Below are 19,375 nucleotides of genomic sequence, written 5' to 3'. Positions count from 1 at the left end.
TAAATTTGCAGAGCCCAGGAAGCATTGTCTTGTGGTGTGTTACAGGAAAAAAGAAAACATCTAGATGTCAAAGACACAACTGGAAAATTTTGATTGACATGTTTTTTTGAGACTTCTGGGTCAAATATAACAGTTTTAGCATTTTAATAAATACATTTTATCATAGGGTTAAGTCCTATTTCACGGTGAAAGGAACTTAGACAGTGAAAGAATGTTTATTTATTTTTTTAATAGAAGTTTTTAAGATCTCTAGACACCTTATGAGTAGCAAGCTACTGGCTCAATGCTTACTGAGAGACTGACATGATAGAGAATAAGGATGCTTATGGATGTGTGGAACATGATGAGTAATCTATAGTTATCTCTTGATTGATTATTGTCAACAAAGTGCAATGCTAATTTTTCTGTCCTGTTGGTCAGGTACTATGGTGTTGCTCAGGTGGTGGCTGATTAACACCAAACTGAATGTGACTGTCATCACTCATCTGAAGTCCTCCAGCCAAGACTCTCACATCAGAGCTGCATTTTGACCAGACTCCTGCAGAGAACACACCTACACTGTTCTCTCTTAACAAAGCAAAACCTCATACTATCTAGACTGCACCCACGCTCACCCTGCAATCATCCTCTTCTCTACCTCTTCACCCTACCTCTCCTCTCCTCCAGGACTGCAGACAGCGCAGCGCATGATTCCCCTCGTTGTGGCTGTATTGATAGAGAGTATGCAGGAAAGAAAAGAAAAGACAGGTAGATGATCAAGTTGTATTACCATAACCGTACAAGAGAGCGACCACTTACAATGTGACTGGATAAAATGTTTTACATACACAGACAGGCATGTTTTTATAGCGCTAACATGAATGGAATGCGCAGGACGAACTGTGTTCCAGCTTGTTCCAAATGATTCAGCAGCAGTAAACATAACAAGCAGAGAGTGTGTGAAGGAGAAGTGCAGAAGGCATCCCACCATCGATTACAAATGCCTCATATAAATCTCATAATGTGGATCCAAGGGTGACTGGCACAATGCTATGGTACATCCAAACATAGAAATAACATGTCACAGATCCACTGTACACCTGACAAAATGTACAATCATATATTACGAACCATAATAACTTAAATAAAGGCGTATGAAACCAGACGTCTTTAAAAATACATGTAAGCAAGCTAAAACACTATTGTCCTTTCCTGTTCTCTTGATGGCTTGTAGCTTTAGAGGTTTCAAAAGGAAAACGCTCAATGAAATGACAACATATATATTACATCAAGAAGTCTTCAGATGCTCTGTAATTTGCATTGTCTTTCCAGTTCCGATGTGATCGATGACATGACTTGACCGCTTTGGCAGATGAGCATCAGCAGCCACACTGCCTTCTCTAACAAAAAGAGTCCATGTTTTTTTCTCTTTTACTTCTTTTCAAGATTCATTAGTCAAGTACTCCAGGAAGAAAACACACAAGTGTTGAGCACAGTTCTGTGTGTTGTGTGTAATGGCCCCCAAATGGCCTCTGTGGTGTTGTATCCCTCAGAGACCCCAAGCCACAGACTCAGAGGTATCACAGCTCTATTGCCTCTTGCTGGAGCAGGACTTGCAGCACTGCTGTCCATAGAACTTGTGGTTACAAACACCGTGCTGGGGGACCAAATGACACCAGCTGAAATGGTCCATGCAGTGTTCATCTGCAGAGAAAAGAAAAAATAAGGCACATTTTTAGTAGCAGTTCAAACCAAAGCTGCGGCTCATGAATACATAGCCCTGAACCAGATGAATCAGTGAGCTCATATTTTATTTGCTTTGGCAGATGCGTCTGGTCTTCCTTCTGTTCAGACAAATTTAAGCCAACCAGACCCAGGTCCGGTCAATCTCAGTTGTTTATGTGAAATGGGACAGGTTTCATACAATGTCACGCTTTATGCAAAACATGTCATGATGCAGAGCAGCGCCACTGAGGCATTTTAACAAACAACAGAGATGGCTCAGCTGATGTGGAACTTTCTGTTAAGATACTATTTTCGAATTATGATGGCAAAAACACTCATTCACAGACATGTTGATGCTACACCATCACAGAGCAGCTCTGCGTTTACATTTGTCCGTCGCTCTGCGCTATGTCACATTTCATTGCTCTGTTTAGTTGTAGGTCTGTCCAATTGCATCCAGAAGCATTTTGATCTACGGCCATTGATAATGCCCCCTCGGAGATTGAAAATGAACCAACAGGTTCCAGACTAAGTCACAATTGCGAATTCATCTAGCAGTGCCAGTCTTGATGATTATATTCACTTTTATATTCAGTTAATTTTTTTTTGGAAATTGATTGTTCTGCCAAGAAACACTGAGGATATAAAGAAAGATAGCCATCAGATTTCCCAGAAAGCAAGGTGGATCTTTAAATTGGTCGTTTTTGTCTGACAAATACCAGGTATTTTCTCACAGAACGTGAGTGTCACCAAACCAAAAATGTGACTTGATGATGACGTTAGATTAAAATTAAAAGTTGTCAAAGTTATTGCAAATCATCCTGAGGGGAACATAACTATCTGTACCAAATTTCAAGACATTTCATCCAATAGTGGTTGAGATATTTCACTAAAAAACATAAATGTCAGTCTCATGGTGACGCTAAAGGAAACATCAGTAGGATGAACATCTGCACAAACTCTCATGGCAAACCATCCTATATATATAAGTCAGGACCCAAAGTGGTGGACTGAATTACATTGCCATCCCTGGAGCCACGCTTGGCTAAAAATAACATAACATATATGCAAACATATACCGTACAGATGGACCATTTACTGTTAAATTCACTTTGGCTACTTGTCACTAGACTATGGGAAGAATTCATCAAGATGTGCAGAAAAAACACCCCAAAACAGGGAATGCAAACTTTAAACAGTGCTGTAATTTTATGCTTCTAAGGGAATGAAACTGGATGAATTTGTCTTTCCTTCTGAGACGACTTTACCTTTCAGTGTTGGTGCAGCAGCTGTGACCCGGCCGGGGCGTTGTGCTGGAGCCAGGGGAGCAGCGGGACAGAAGTGTGTGTTGCATGCCCTAGAAGTGACAGGCCTCTGGTGGGGCAGGCAGCCAGCTGCGGGGCGACCTTGCCGGAGACACTGGATGGACCGAGTCTGGACTCCTCCGCCACAGGACACGGAGCACTGACACAGAGGCAGGAGAGGAAAAGCAGAGACAGAAACAAACAGAGGAGCAGAATGAGAAGGAGAGAAATGAGGAAAAGGCACACAGATATAAATAGGAGAAGGAGATCAAACGCTGAAGTGCATGGAGGAAAAGAAAATCATCATAAAAGGAGCAGAAGAGGGATGGAGGAAAAGTCTACGCAGAGACAAAGAACAGATGAAGAAAACAAACATCCCATCCAGCATGTACTTGCCCTCCAGCGAGCTGTCAGGAGATATTTGCTCTGGTGGAAACGTACAGGGATCACAAACTTGAGATCAAGCAGAATAAGACACTGTGCTATAAGAGGTTGCCCTTAAGACTTTTTGCATAATAGATGATATAACACGTAGCCTACACAACCTGCCCCAGTAGACTCAGTAACAGAGTGGAGCTTTTGGATTGAATCTGAGGTGCATTCCACACACAAACTATGCTACGTCTGTGAATTACCACCACCTACACTATACTGTCTGTCTCTGAGGATTTTGGTGAAACTTAGTTATGAGAACACAATAACTACTTTTTATTTTATTTCATTTATTAATTTTATTTGATAGAGACGATGCCATTTAACATAGTTCCAATACAGAGTATGGGACTGATGTGGTTTATAGCTATTGCTAATTCATTGTCATCTTGTATTGATTTGCTGTTTTGGCCCAGAATTTGTGTTGCCTTCCTCATCGTGCCACGGCCTCCCAGAGAAAAGGCCTAGGGCCTCATTACAGAAACATCCTAAACCTGAAATCCTACCTTATCACAATTTAGGGTGACATTTAGGGTTTTTGGTACGAAAAATGTTTCCTCTATTGAGACCTGGTTGAGACTCTCTTGACCAGAATCAGTATGCTGTCACTCTCTGTGGAGCCTGGAGCTTGACGAGTCAACTTCAGTACTGTACAGAGGGTTCAGAGAAAAGCGAGCAAAGCCGAAGGGCTATACGCCCAGTTCCGAAAATATGAATTTGTGACTTGTGTAAGCTGTTTTGTTGAGATGCATCTTAAAATGCAATGAGTACTTGAGTTGGTCCTTTTTTGTGAGGGTAAAAAGCAGTGTAATGAAGTGGTAAAGCACTGCTGTGGACAATATAGTTAGGATTTCTTAAGTTCAGATAAGATAGGGGTACGAGACAGGATATGACACAAAAAAGATAGGGTTTTTCCTATCTCTGAAACCTCTGGACAAGCAGTTAGGATATTTTTCCGAAATTAAATGTACTTTTTTCCTCTTGGTAAACAAAAATCAAAGTGAGAGATGGTGAAGATGAAAATAAATATTAATCTCACAAAACCTTTTCAGTAGATTTGTTAGTTTAGAAGCAACTGATTAAACATGGGATAATTTTGCTCATAGCTACTTTTAAGGAACGCTGATGCTATAGACAGCAGAGCATAATACCCACTTCTCACCACTTCCCGACCTTATTTTGAACCATTTAATTCCACAGTCACATTGCAATCACGCATCTTTTATGATTCAGTCTTCAGCTGACCATTCTCGAAGCCCTGCCCCCCCTTAGTTACTGTTACTATGCCTGTCAATCTTCCTGTTCTTTCATGTAATCACTTACACAATATGCCCTTGATATCAGATAGAAGAGGACAAAAGTAGGCTTCTTATTTCAGACCAGAAACTGACAGTATTTCCATTTGAAATGACAACAGTCGCTGGCAGATTTTATCAGCTGTAGCTAATATGCTAATAATAGTTTCATTCATTGGTTAAAAATGCCATCCCTGGCTGGTTTTTAATGTTTCCTGCTCACTCAGTTTAGAACAAAATTTTTGTTAAATGGGGTCCTAAATATGTAGCAATGTAATGCTATAAGAGTGAGGCTAAAGCTACACCTTCAAAATCCACCAAAGAGATGAACATTACTGTGAACTGATAGCATCCAGGATGGGCTAAAACACTACATAGTGGATGTGCCCATTGTGATCTAAGCTTGTTTTTTAACATAACCTGCAACCTCACAGAGTAATGTAATTAGCTGTCAACACATCCCCATACAACGATTTGTATGATATCCAACAAATTAGCACCTCACGAATGGTGTAGACATGTTCATACTTAACTTAAAGTTATGTACTTAATGTAAAGTTGTGTAAGTTAGGTATAGACAAGTAAAGTTATGTAGGTTTAGGAAAAAACATAGTGATGATGTACCTTAAAATATCTCAAAATCCATTTGGTTTGACACGATCCTGAACACCAGTCTCCTAAAAGAAAGTCTTTCAGACTTCCAGTCTTTATACTACTTCCTTGCTCATGTGATCGCAGCTTTCCAGATTACGTGATTGATTAAAGAATTACTGGCTCATTATTACATATGTAATATACAAACTGTGGTGCATTACTTTTCGTAGGTATATGTACAAACAGTGCATGAGAACAGTCTGTAGCTGTTGATATGCTGCTTGACTTTCAAAGTAACCCTCCATTCATTCTCGGAACCCATCGGCTGTATTTGGCGTCTAACTTCCGTCAGACGGCGATACAGCCTCTGGGGGCAGACCCCCGATTTTTTGGCATTCCGGTTTGATTTGGGCGCAGGCGGTGAATTTCCGTTTCCGACTTCCGTTTATATATAAGTAAATATGCTGAACCATTGCGATGGATTCAGAGTTTGCAGTGACGCCAATTATGTTCCGCCTCGTTAGTTCACCACATGGACCGTTTAACCTGGCAACAACTGCAGCTGGCTCAAACGTGATTGGTCAATATCACGCGGACTACAAACAGCCTACAACTGGAAACCAGGGCTCTTCCGCTCTTCTTCCGGAGGTAAGATCTCTGGGGTTTGCCTACAGTCTATATATAAAGACTACCCTCCATTCCATCTCACACAAACTCTGCCCTCTACTGGACTCTACGGGTAATACTATCCTCCAATTACGAGTTTTGAGATTCCAAGATTTGCATCATGTAGTTGGCCAATCAGGACCTGCCTGCCTGAATACTTGCGGAGCTCACAATATGTGCTAACAGAAATGGGGTTACAGTATCTTACCTTGGTTACTACTGTGGGTAGTATGGTGGTCAGATGGACAGGCTAATGACGCAGCTTATGTTGTTTTGCTTGTGTTTTTGCACTTGTGTTTTAGTTATGGAAAGAAAGACCATTCACAGTAAATGCAGAGAATGTCTCTCACTACAGTCCCATGGAAATCACTTCTACATGTGGAGAAATACAAAGCTTTCAAATGTTGACTGTCGTTAGCCATCCTCCCAAACAGAGATAAATATCCAGTTTACTGATGTGAGATCTAAGTGTCATCATGGCTATGATGACAAATTATAGTTTGAGCATTCAGCCACGCGTTACATGTCCTGGGATGCAATTTAATATCCGTGTAGTACACTTCACAGTTGTGTGGTGTGTGGGAGAAAAGCTCAGAATTGGAAGACTGTCAGCTGGAACGCACACGTAGCACTAAAAGTCTCTCATGTATACAGTTTAGGATCAAAGCCTGAACAAATGTACCTGTTGCCAGGGAGAGGAGTACCAGCCTAAGACCACAGCACTGGAGCTGGTTCTGCCAGGGACAACTCGAGGGAGCTCTGGGCATGGACCTCGGTTGCAGCCCTGCTGGAGATCCACCAAAGGCTTAGCCATATTCCTGCACCTCCGTACGGGGAACTCCACATACCTGTGTGGGAGAGGACAGATTGTCAGCTCAAAATTACTTTTCCGACAGAGCTTCCAATATTGAAAACATTCTGACTCTGAGGATAGCACACAGATGACACAGCGGGGTATTAAGCATGTGTGCAGATCTATTAAAGTGTCTTGGTGTGCAGTTGAAGGCACATACCCTCCCTGTGAGTCTCTCTCCCCACAGCGAAGCTCTCTCTTCTGGATGCCTGAGCCACAAGACCTGGAGCACTGAAACAGAGCGCAGGCAGGAGGGACAATTTTACAAAATGAACTCTGTGAATGTGTGTGTGTAATGCGGCAGGTTCCCATAGCAGCAGACACCACAAGGTCACTTTACGTTGTAGCAATAGAGCCAAAATACTAAGTGCTCTACTGAGTATTTTTCAGCCATTACATTTGATGAGCAGACAGTGCATATGTACACGTGTGAGTGTTCGATGTGTCTGGCTCTTTTTCAAAATCCAAACCACCATTCTGGGAGCTAAGTATCTTCACTGTGCTTTATCTTGCTTATCTATCTTGTCTTGTGCTGCAAACCTAACCTTTTGCTGACCTTGATCATTCCATATTGAGCAACATGAACTATTTAGCGCATAACTTGGGGCAACCCCTCTCACTCAAACTACTGCACTTAACATAAAAGAGAACAAAGAAGAATTTATATCACGGAGGCAGGTGTGAAATCACAAATCTTTGACACACACACTAAAAGAATATGCTATCTCAACTGATGGCTACTAGCAAAAATAAATATATATGAAATACTTGTATGGAGCCACAAAAACATAGATTAAACTTCCTAGATTTAAAAATAATTCTTCAAATAATGTATTCAAAACCCCCAAGTTGTTTGGAGGTCACTGATTAGTTTTGGAGACAGCCAGCGTATGTTGGAAATTGTAAAAAAAAAAATCCTTGTTGGAGTATTTGTTGGCATAAAAAGTGATAAGATTGCTGAGCAAGTACATTTTTGTTATTTCTGGTATATTTGCTCATTATTTCTACTAGGAAAAGACATGAAACTTCTGAAGTTACAATAAGTAATTTCTTTTCTATCATGGTGGCAGCAATACTCAAGGTATAGTCGTCAAACTGTGTGTTTTTGTTCAACCAAATGTTCAAAACTTAAGATGTTAAATTGGCAGTATATTTAAAAATGGAAAAGAAGAACATTTTCATCATAATCAGTTAAATTGACAGCTTTTTTTAGCTTTAGCTGCTTTACTCCGTGTGACAATATTCTAACTTACATTACTTGCGAAGAGGTTGAACATGTTGACACAGAAAGCTTAAAAATATATATATATTTTTTTGTGGAAAGCATATTGTAATTTCTTTTTACATGATGTCTATTTGCAGTTGGGTGACAATAGTCACACTGCAGCTACTAAGCTACTACACCCATCCCTACAACAAATCATTATGGATTCTACTGCATGCTGTGACTGGCTAGTACTCATCAAGTTGATGCGTCAAGGGTCGGATGTGGTCAGAATTAGAGCAAAGAGGTCATGGTTAGGGCTAGGACTAGCCACTCTTGGATATTATCTGAGATTAAAGTGGTATATTTACAAGAAAAACCTCACAAATGTATCACAAGAAAGTAAGTTGACACTGCATTAAGAGTGACACAGTCCACTAAGGGAGTGAGGTGTGGTGGATGAATGGGTATTTTTTTTTTTTTTAGTATCAATTTTTAGTTATTCATTTTCCCTTTACTTCCAGTCCAGTTCATCCAGTTCCTACAATTACCAGTTAGCCTTTCAACACGCTCAGTGAAGGGATTTGACATTGACCAGTGCTGAGTTTTTTCCAGCCCCATGAAGCACGAGTCTTGATGTCGCATGGCATTCTGGTCTACTGAGGCTGCTGGCTGTAAAACTGCTCTCTCTGTTCTATAATGGAGCTCTCCGTATATGATTGATAAATATTTTTGAAAAATGAGAGCGCTAGTGAGAGGCATTTGTTTTCTTAACTCTGAAGTACTGACATCAAAGCGTGATGTTTACTCCTGATAACGCTGCAAATCATAGCTGTGCTGGAAGTGTTTCAGTCAGTGTGAGGTGACATTTGGAGCGAGACAAACACAGCACCAAGCAACAAAATGGACCCACAGAGCAAGGTGCATCATCAAAAGCTGTTTGTGATTCTCAGTGCTTTAGGGCGTATTTTTCCTCGAAATTATTAAACTGAAAATGAAGACATTTCACTTTTAGCATTACTGCTATTCAAGCTTCATGTGTCTTTTTTACCTCTCCCCAATGAGTGGGGATCCACTGCAGCCTTTCATTCTTAGGGCAGCGCCGCAGGACGCAGGTCTCTTGGGCTTTGGGTCTGTGGTGCTGCCTGCACATGCTGTCGGGCACCACCACCGCTTTGGCCCCAGGATCAGTGCTGCGGCAAAACACACTCCGCTTCCTCAGTCCACGCCCGCAGGTCTTGGAGCACTGTGAGTGGACAGGAAGGAATTAAAAAAAGTCACAAAAGTCAATAATTTATCCTCAGGAGATTAGTGGTTCAATAGGTAAAGCTTTAATGACACACTTAGTAAATCATACATACATGCACATACACTGTAACTTAGTCTTATACTTTCTTATGATTACTTTAACCTTCAGCTGTCATCACATTAACAGAGGTTAAATTCTTGGCTCGGACACTGTACATGCATTTGTAATTCATCACATGGTATACAAGCAAACAGAAGGTCACCGGTTTGATGACAGCCCATTATGGCCTTACATTAAATACAATAAACCAATAACTCGCAGATGAATGTGACCCCAACCCATCAAAGTAGCCAGTGCTGCTGTAAACTCCGACTGAAAAGCAGAGGTGGACGACGGATTCAAACTGCTCCACTGGGACTGACAACCGCAGCAGTCATGGCAGTTTATATAACAACACTGCATTAATTTATTAGACAAAGGACACACACACATCTGTGCACATCCATTTACATATACAGCCATGCACAAACACACATCCCAGTTGTCCTTTTGTCACTGAAAGGTCCGATTGATCTTTTCAGGGAGAGTGGCCTTGCCTTTGCGTGACCGCCGACTGAACTCGTACTGGTGTGACAAAATAGTCCAGAGTGTCCAAAAGAATGATGGCTGAATGACAGCTGAGTGTCCCGACTGTGCAGGTCACACCAGCTAATCAACAGATCTGCTGCTAGGCTATTAATATTGTATAAAGGTGAAATGAGCAAATAAAAGTGCTGTCTGGTGTGTGATGCACTGTGGTTACAGAGGACCCAGCTCACACATTGCAGTCATACTTGGTTATTAGCCATAGGATTGAATGGCCTAATCAAATGTTGGCTCTGCAAAAAAACATATGAATACAATCCTGCAAATCAACATCTTACAAGAACGGTTGATTGCAAACCAGACAATGACTTATGATCACTTTTGTGTGGCTGTTGTGATTCATGGCTTTGTTTGGTTACTATGTGCAAGAGGAGGTCATTCTCGTCCAACTGTTCAAAGTAAATTCCCCCAGTCCCGAGGATGGACAAGAGCACAAGAGCAAGCATTTCTTTGAGATGACAATGGAAATAGAAGACAAATGGTTTTTCAACAGCTAGCAGTTAACAAAATGCAGCTGCCAAAGGAAATAAGTTAAATAGTCCTTTGTATCTAAACAAGTGGGCCACCATTACATTCTGTAGGTTGTCTTCAGTGTTCTCCACATGTCCAACAGAGGGCAGCAGAGTGTTTGTTTTAGCATGAGTGAAACGTCTGACAGTTTACATAGGAAACTGTGTGTGTGTGTGTGAGTGAGCGTGTGTGGATCTCCTCTCAGGCACGTGTTCCTGTCATGCAGATGTCTAAACATGTAAGTGTGTTTTAAGCTGAAGCTGGCATTGCTCTACGTGAATTTTAGCCAACAAATTACCTCTGACAGCGGGCACACGTAACCTGTAAGCCCTGACAGCAAAACAATGATTTTACAGCAGACAAAGAAGAAACAGAAGGAGTTTCATCAGCAGCATTGAAACACGTTTTCCTTTTAAACTCACTGTCAGCACTTCTCTTTTCTTTACTTGAACAGCAAGTATGACAGCAACTACAGATCTTTTTTAACATGTCACAAAAGCACAAGTGTAAATAATAAAATAATTATGGCTGAATTCTATTTCGCTGCTTCAGTTTCAAGGTCCTGGTGTTGTGCCTAGAGGCTCACTGTCATGCTGCCATGGACCAGGGACGCTTGGATAGAACAAAGCCATTGTTAATGTCGTACAGTCCCAGTTTGACAATAGAAATGTCTGCTGTGGAAAAAAGGGCTGTAACGACTACATACATGGTATGTATTTAATTTGTATAAAATGTAGCATAAAATAAAGATTTGTAGCATCAAAGTTGATTTTGTCACGATGTTTGCAAGGTCAGCTTCACTGTGTCAAGTAAGAAACAAACTCAAGTTATAGCAGAACTAACAGTCTTCAGAACTCCCAGCAACAAATGTAAATAGCCCCTTTTACACTGCCAGATTTTCCACGAATGTTGGGCCGTTTTGCCGGCAAGCTGCGAGTGTTTAGACACACAGAGCCAGATTGGCGAGTTGATCCGAGGTGCCCAATTTTCCACCTCGTAGGGTAGTCATATTGGCGGAACCCTTTTAGTTTAAACGGACCGAGGCGGCCTTCCGCAACAGGAGGGGCTGTTGATGACTTGTGGAAGGAGCTGTTGATGACGCCGCACGTGTGAGCCACTGGCGGTGGATAAACAGGAAACAGCTGATAGCAGGAATTAGCGAGCAGCTAGTAGCAAGAGGGAAACACAAACCTGACAGACACTGTAAAGATGAGCAACTGAGGAGACAGGGAATTGCGCGCCCTCCTTGTCCTCGCAAACCAAGAGGCCATTAACCGTCAGATGACAGGAACGGTGAAGAACGGGCCGATTTACGAGAGAATCGCCGAAGGACTGACCAGCCGTGGCTTCCCTCGGAGCACGTCACTGTTTACATCACACGCTGAGCTACACATTTTGTTACTTGCTCATGACCCCATTGCCCCGAAAAAGCGCATTCTGTATAAACAAAAGTAGGTAGGCGGCATTTTGCTGCACTCCCCGATTTTGTTTTTATACTGCCAATGCTGAAAGAAGACTGATTGGGCTTTCCTGCAAATTTGCACAATTCTTATTTAAAAAGGGCTATAATGACATCAAAATAGATGTTGGACTCTTATGTCAGTGAAAACCAGGTTAAGAGAGAGGAGGAGCACACACCAGGGTTGGAGAGGTGCTGACCATTGATGAAAATATACAAATTTGAAAAAAGATGTCAGGCGCACACTCTAAGACTCGATGCAAAAATGTTTTCTTTTATTCAAGTACCAACGTTTCGAATGATACCCCCAATACCCTGATGAAGACGGTCTAGTCGAAACGTTGGTTTGAACAGTTCATCCCATGGGTTGTCAAGACATTTCACTAATAATCACAAGTGTCAGCCTCTTGAGGGAAAAGTCAGTATCATCAAAGTCAACAGCATTACTCTTCTAATGACCATGGTGGTATCAAATTTTGTGCCGATCCATCTAGAAGATATGGATATATTTCACCTGATAAGTTTTAAGCATGTTGCTTTTGTGGTGGAAAACATTTCAAATGCTGCCACAAACTCACCTGTGACCAGGATCCCGTGCTCCACTCGGGCGGGCAGGCCTGGGTGTGGCACGGCTGGACCTGGGCCGGAGAAATGACGGGGCAGAGGGAGTGCACCACCACCTCCTCCCTCTGGTAAGTCACCTTCCTCAGGCAGCGCAGGGTCCTTGTCTGCTGACCTCCTCCACACGAGCGACTGCAGGGACCCCAGTCTCCTGTTGCCCAGCTGTGGTGGGACACCAAGAGGAAGTATGTGTAAGTAGTGATTTGGTATATATTAAATGATGCATACATTAGCTCATATATACACACATTATAAGGAGCTGCCATGGAGAAAATTCAGCCTCTGTCATCAGGATACCAACCACATTACTGAGCTCCTAATCAGGACGGCCAACCACAGCTTCAAACTCTAATCTGCTGAACTTATTTTGGGCCAAAACACACATGCAGAAAAACACAATTTCACCCTAAATTACCAGTGAGTACTAACACACCAAAAACTTTTGAAAACCACTTATTATTAGGCGGTTACACTAGCTGTTTTTTCTTGCTTTTCTTTAAAGTTATGATTCATAAAAGTCTAAACCTGCTTCTTTTTAAAATACTCCAAATATTTTTACACATTGATCTTTGTCATTTCACAAATTGTTAGTTAAGGTCAAAGAAAATACACAGGCCAAAATATATATCCACATCCATCCACCTCTCTCCGCACTATTCAGATCTGAAACTAAACATGTCGACCATATTGTATATACAGCTCTCCATAACAGCTTTTCCAGGTCTCCAAGGCCAACCGCAACATACAGCATACAAAAAGGCTACGGACAGATGGGGACTACAATCCCTCATGCCTCTCTTTTGTCCTTTCCTGTTTTTTCATTCTTCTTTTCAGTTCTCTTTTCACCTGTCCTCTCTCCTTCCATCATTTTATTCCCAATCTCCTCTCTTTTCTGTCCAATGCTTTTTGCCTCTCCTGTCCTCTCTCTCCTTTGGTGTCTTTGAAATCTTGCTTCGCCACTGATGAAAGCCTACTGCTGCTTCTAAAATAGCTTCTGTCTTGGCATTGGGGCTGAAGGGGGAGATTACAGCAAATGAGTGGTCTGACAACCACAGGCTTAGAAGAGGGAGATGGAGAGATGGGCAGATGGCTCAGTCCAGTTCTGAAACGACATGCTACCGCAAAGACCATTCCTCCACGCCGCCGACCTGCTTCAGGGAAAGAAAAATGCTTTCATTCTCTTTCAAACGCCACAGACAAATGAAGCAGCAGGACTAAACTGCAATTTGGAAATGGGAAAGATGTGAACCATTGGGACCTGAAAGCATCGGTTTGGGATTTTTGGGGACTGTTTGCTTTTTTTCTCCTCTGTTTTGCCTGGCTTATAAATAACAATATATCATTGGGGAAAAGTGGCCTAAGTGCCACTCCGCTTCGCTGCAAACCACCACTGACCTAGCTGTAATTTGTATCTCTGAAATGTATCAATAACTGACATTTTTTGAGGTAAAAGAGTGCAATACTGCAGGGGAGGTTTTGAGAAGCTCACCCATGCATTTGTAGCACTTGTATGGCTGGACACCAGTCACCACCTAATATTGAGTTTGACTTAACTTTTTATGCTTAATCATATACAAAATTACCTTCTCTGCCAAACAGGCTGCTATATCCATGTCAACCAGGATTCTTAAGAAAGTATAATTTTTTAAAAACCCAGGTTTATGCATTTTTACATTTGTGTGGTTTGGTGTACTTGGACTTTTCCCATCTGTACTTATTTTGCTTGCACAAACATCTTTTCCATCTCCCTCCTTCTATTTTTTTATTTTCTCAGCATTTCACTCCAATATGGTCACCCAGTGGTCCCATCAGACTCTGACATTTGCATTCCTTTCTTTTAGTCCTCTACAGCATTAGTATTTGGTAATGTTGCTGTAGAGCTCATTGAAAGTTTCTGTGGATATTAAGAGTAGTCCAACAGGCATTTTTTACAGAAGACATTTTGAAATGTCACAGTGGAGAAAAGCACATGTAAAGAATAAAATTAAGGATGGCGGAATTTATTTTAGCAGTTTCAGTTTCAGGGTCCTAGTATTGTACATGACTTGCACACCATCAGGACTTACTGGGACAATTGAATACTATATTTAACACAAAATAACAAAAGCTATTTCTTTGAGCTCAAAACAGATGTTTGGTAGATTATCACAACCGATTTTTATGATTTTATTTTCACGTTATTTCTTTGTTTTGTTTTGTTTTTTTTCAAGATATTTTTTCAGGCATTTTTAAGCCTTTAATTGATAGGACAGATGAGCATGAAGGGGGGAGAGAGAGAGGGAGTGACATGCAGCAAAGGGCCACAGGCTGGAGTTGAACCCGGCCCGCTGCGGCAACAGCCTTGTACATGGGGCGCCTGCGCTACCACTAAGCCACCGACGCCCTTTTTCATGTCGTTTCTTGACTAGAATTTGACATGGGTGCAGACAAAATGAAAAACGTGGCACTCAATTTGGTTTGAAATTAATTTCCATCAAGCAGCAACCCCCATGGCTGAAAAATGAAGCCAGTGCAGAAATGCCAAAAACAACAGTTCCTTGAATGGATTTTGGTGTCTAAAGCTAATTGCCTCCTTCATGACAGCTGCATAGCGGATGAGGCTTAAAGTTATTTTTAATAAAGATGTGGCCACTTTGAGTGACAGGTGCTACCACGGCATCAACGCTGGTTAGGTAACATAGACATGTTGAAACCCCAGATTCAGAGTAAAGGCATAGCTGTCTCCATTTCAGTGTGTTTTCTGTTCTAAACAGTTAATTGTAATGTTTCGGTCTACTAAAAAAGTCTTACTCAGTTCTTGTACTACAAGATCCTCTAACTGTACGTTCAAACCAGAAGCTTCCAAAGAGGCAAAGTCTGTCACAGACGCCCACGAAGCATGACTGTCAAAAATATTTGTGGCAGCTTTGGTTGCTCTAGTCGCTCATCACGTGAATCATTGAACATTCGATCATGCTTGTCAATTTAAAGAAGCCGCAAAGCGGACTCCTGGCTTCAAAGCAGCGTAGTTGCTGCTTGCTGTTGTCCAGTCAACAAGCTCATAGTTGGCCCACAGAAAGTTATGTTTGGTCAGTGAAAACAGAAAACGTATGTCATCCCATTCAAACCAAGCACAGAAGACTTGCATGCTACGTGTCAACATTAGCCTGCAATTCTCTCCTCTATTACTAACATTACACACTTTAAAACTCACTAGACCAACCAACTACCTCCGCGACGCAGTCCCAGGCCTCATTCTTTTTATTTTGGTCTATGTAACCAGTGACACATTATAAAGGACTGAGTGGGAGTGAATGCAAGTAATAAACTTCTCGATATCCATTGTCAGAACAAGTGTGCTGTAAGTTACATGGCTTGTTCTCTGGGACCTGCTTCATTGAAGCACGTCAGCATCCCGACTGGTTGACGCCGAACCGCGTCAGAGCTCATTACCATAAAGTTAAACGAGTTTTAACTTCCCAAGGGACCCACTCAGGCCGCCCAAGACGCGTGGCTGACGACCAGGTCACCCAAGTCACCCAAGTCGCCCAAGTCGCCGGGCTCTCATTGAAAATGAATGACTTCCGCCGCTTTGGAAGCTCTGGTCGCTTTTGGTGTGAAAGTACAGTAAGGTGTTGGATATTCAGTTTTTCCAACAAGGATTTAAACCTGTTTTCCGCTAGTAAAATAAAAATAAAAATAAAAATATCCAAATATGGTCAATTCTGACTCCAAAAATACAAGATGGCGACAGACAAAATGCCAAAGTTGAGACTTCAAAACAGGAGTCTACCAACCTTTTGGTGATGTCACAGGGGCTACATACAGTTTTTTATACAACCTAGATTTCCATGCATCTTCTCTCTGACCTTGTTTACCAGCACCAAAATGTTTTTCTTCCTCCAGTTTGGTCTTCATTATGTTTCCATTTCGGCCAATTTCCTCTTAATTAATAAATGAAGTCTATATTTTTATACCTTATAGATATTTTTGACTGTGGTTAATTTCACATGTTAGTTGTTAATGAAGACATTAATTTCAACTTAAAAAATCACTTATGTTTATAAAATGATTTCACATATAAGTTCAGTGTAATGTAAAGTAAACATAAAGTTGATAAATACAGGCCCTGGTCAGTATCTACATATGTTGTCTCTATTTTTGTACTCATCTCGTCTGGCACAGGTACAACATGTCTTACTTTGATCTGTCTACATATGCCGCTCTGTGATGCACAGAGAAATCCCCAACCTTTGGTAAGTGACTCTACAGATGGCCTCTGCCAAGAGAAAGGGCAAAAACACTTCAAACACGGAGGTGGAACTACAGAGGAAGAGAAAATGGAAAGGTAAGGAGGTGGGGATGGGGCTCTGCTGTGGAGAAAATGAAAAAAAAAAAAGACTGACATATGAGCATATCTTTTCCTAACTGCACACTGGGCTGGTAGATTGAAGTGACTTCTTAAAATTCTCCTTGCATCTTTTTTTTTTATGTTCAGAAACTGCTGCTACACCATGGCTGAAAATCCCAGTTTTCCCTGACAGCAATATGGGGAATGAAGGTTTAGAGCAGGTCTAAAGCAAAAAGGGGGTGGATGGGAGAGAAGGGGAGAGGGTGATGAGGGTGAGTGGGTGGGGGGGGTTGACTGGCTCTGCATGGCTAGACTGGCCGGGCCCCGTGGGAATTCTGCCGTCTCTGCACAATAAAACATGGATAGGCCTGTCAGCACCCGAGATCCACGCTGCAGAGATAAGCAGGCACTTTTACATTCCCCCTCCTGTCAGACACACACCCGCACACAGAGCGCACATGCACCTCACCTCATTGTCAATTTTTCTTTTCTCTGCTGGGCTCTTGAATGCATGCCCATACATCCTGGAGGTCTTAATGCAGTCATTAAAGCTTTCATGCTGCTCACTCAACTCAACTTTCTTCCTGTGCAGCGCCCATAAATTGGCCCATACACACACCCAGCTGAGAAATGGTGTCAGCTACTGTATAATAAGATCCATGGGTGTCAAACACTGCTTTATACTCCTGAATGGACAAACCACACGGATGTTATTTATCTGGGCTATACCATTTTCTTCGCTCAAACAAAGGGGGGAGGTCGGGACACGCAACAAGGCTGTTTATTACCTTTCGCCGAGATAAGAGAAATGGTATGCCCGAGATTAGGCACAGGAAATGCCCTCTCGGGTGGTGGGAAACTTAGTGAGAAACAGAGACTGTATGTTGGAGGTGTAACCGATAGCTGTCTGGCTTGTTCAACCCCTGACACAGGAGAAAGTTCAGCCTGGACTTGTTGTGGCATGGCTAATGGTGGACAAAATGACAACCGCATTAACATCACACAGAAGCAGCTTGTATTTTTATTTTTACCTCACGCTTCGGATCCAAAATACATTATTTCAGCGTCACACATTGGAAAATGTGTCTGCATATGAACTGTAACTGTGCATGCCGCCCTGTGAGTGTGTGTGTGAGTGACTGTGTGTGTGTGTGTGTGTGTACTCTCTCTGAACCCAAGACACGGTTCCCTGCCTGTTCTTTGGAGCAGCGCTGTAAATCAAGCTAGCTCCAGTTCCCTCAGCCAAAGGCCTACATAGGAGCGAGGCCATTTATTCAGTGCTGTTTCAACTTGTTACTCCACTGCACTTTAGCCTGGTTTCCTCCTTTGCTTTCTGCACTGGTCCCCTAATGCTCAGTCTCTTTTAAAAATGCATGCCATTAAGCACGATGTCTAGACAACGCAGATAAAACATGGGCATGATTTTGCTACTGAGTCAGGATGCTCTGAGAATTTTTGAGAGGAACGATGTGCACTGAAAGCAACAATCAGTCTGAGTTGGCTTTGATGTCTCCCTCCCTCTTTTTAGCCTTGTCTTTCTTCATTTGCCTCTCTCTTTCTTATTCTCAAGTGTTCGCTAAAGGGAAAGGTCCAATCCAGACTTGGAAACATCATCCTGTATTTACTTCATGACAAAAACAGTCAGCCAATTGGTTGAACCTTGTCTCAAGGGGTTATACTGGAATGAGATGTCTCTGACAGGGCCTGGGCCAGAATTTTAGAAATACCAAATTCTTAGAGAAGAAAAAACTATTCTGTAAAAACTATTCTGTAAAATGTTAACCATGCTCATATCCCAGGTGGGCGTTTTAACAGACTAACATTGGGTAATTAGCACTGAACACAACGTGCAGCTGATGGGAATGTCTGGTGACACATACATTAAACAAAAATTCAATTCAACTGTGTTTTTGCTCCCATTTTTCACAGGTGTGACTTTAGGATCTAAGACTTTTTTATGTGTCAAATTTTGATCTTTTAAAACTCCATGTAAGTGAGCACAGATCACCTATCCACTTGACAGGTGTGGCATAAGATGCTGACAAACAACATCATAGTACACATGTGGAATGGTCACAACAAAAGGCCACTCTAAAATGTGCAGCTTTATGAATGTTCATTTCTCAACCATAAGATGTCTCCAATGTTGTTTCCCTAAATTTGGCAGTACATCCAACCATCCTCTGATTTTAACTAATTTGAGAAATATATCTACATCTTCTCTTTGAGAAAATTCTTAGATCATTAACTTAAACCTGTGGAAAATGGGGGCAACAAACAAGTGTGTGTTTAAATATGTGTTCAGTATATTTCATATTTTGTTTATTAATTTAACTGATCAATTTTATTTTCTCTGACGTTAATCTTCCTACATTATTGTCTCAAAGTTGTTTCAAAGCCTTCTCCACACTACTAACTATGCCTAGTTATCGCCGCCTCGCAGTTGTATGCCTCTGTGAACCATCTCTTTCCAGACTCATTTGTTGCCATGAGAGTTTACAATCCTTAA

At 41.7% G+C, this 19,375-nt stretch overlaps 1 protein-coding gene across 1 annotated transcript in view; it reads right to left on the bottom strand.

Moving 5' to 3' along the window:
• Positions 1-748: 748 nt before the first annotated feature.
• The window catches only part of adamts18 (ADAM metallopeptidase with thrombospondin type 1 motif, 18), a 77,435-nt gene continuing 58,808 nt past the window's right edge, over positions 749-19,375 (bottom strand). Inside the window, exons 19-24 of the mRNA XM_033639122.2 lie at positions 12,494-12,698; positions 9,104-9,298; positions 7,009-7,079; positions 6,678-6,843; positions 2,973-3,168; positions 749-1,683 (exon numbers count right to left, since the gene is read on the bottom strand). Coding sequence (XP_033495013.2) covers positions 1,568-1,683; positions 2,973-3,168; positions 6,678-6,843; positions 7,009-7,079; positions 9,104-9,298; positions 12,494-12,698 — 949 coding nt within the window. The 3' untranslated portion in view covers positions 749-1,567. The remainder of the gene's footprint in view (positions 1,684-2,972; positions 3,169-6,677; positions 6,844-7,008; positions 7,080-9,103; positions 9,299-12,493; positions 12,699-19,375) is intronic.

The sequence above is a fragment of the Epinephelus lanceolatus genome, chromosome 2 (genome assembly GCF_041903045.1).
Source record: "Epinephelus lanceolatus isolate andai-2023 chromosome 2, ASM4190304v1, whole genome shotgun sequence".
Lineage (NCBI taxonomy): Eukaryota > Metazoa > Chordata > Actinopteri > Perciformes > Serranidae > Epinephelus > Epinephelus lanceolatus.
Note: the sequence above shows the minus strand (reverse complement) of the source record. Positions and strands in the feature narration are given on the sequence as shown.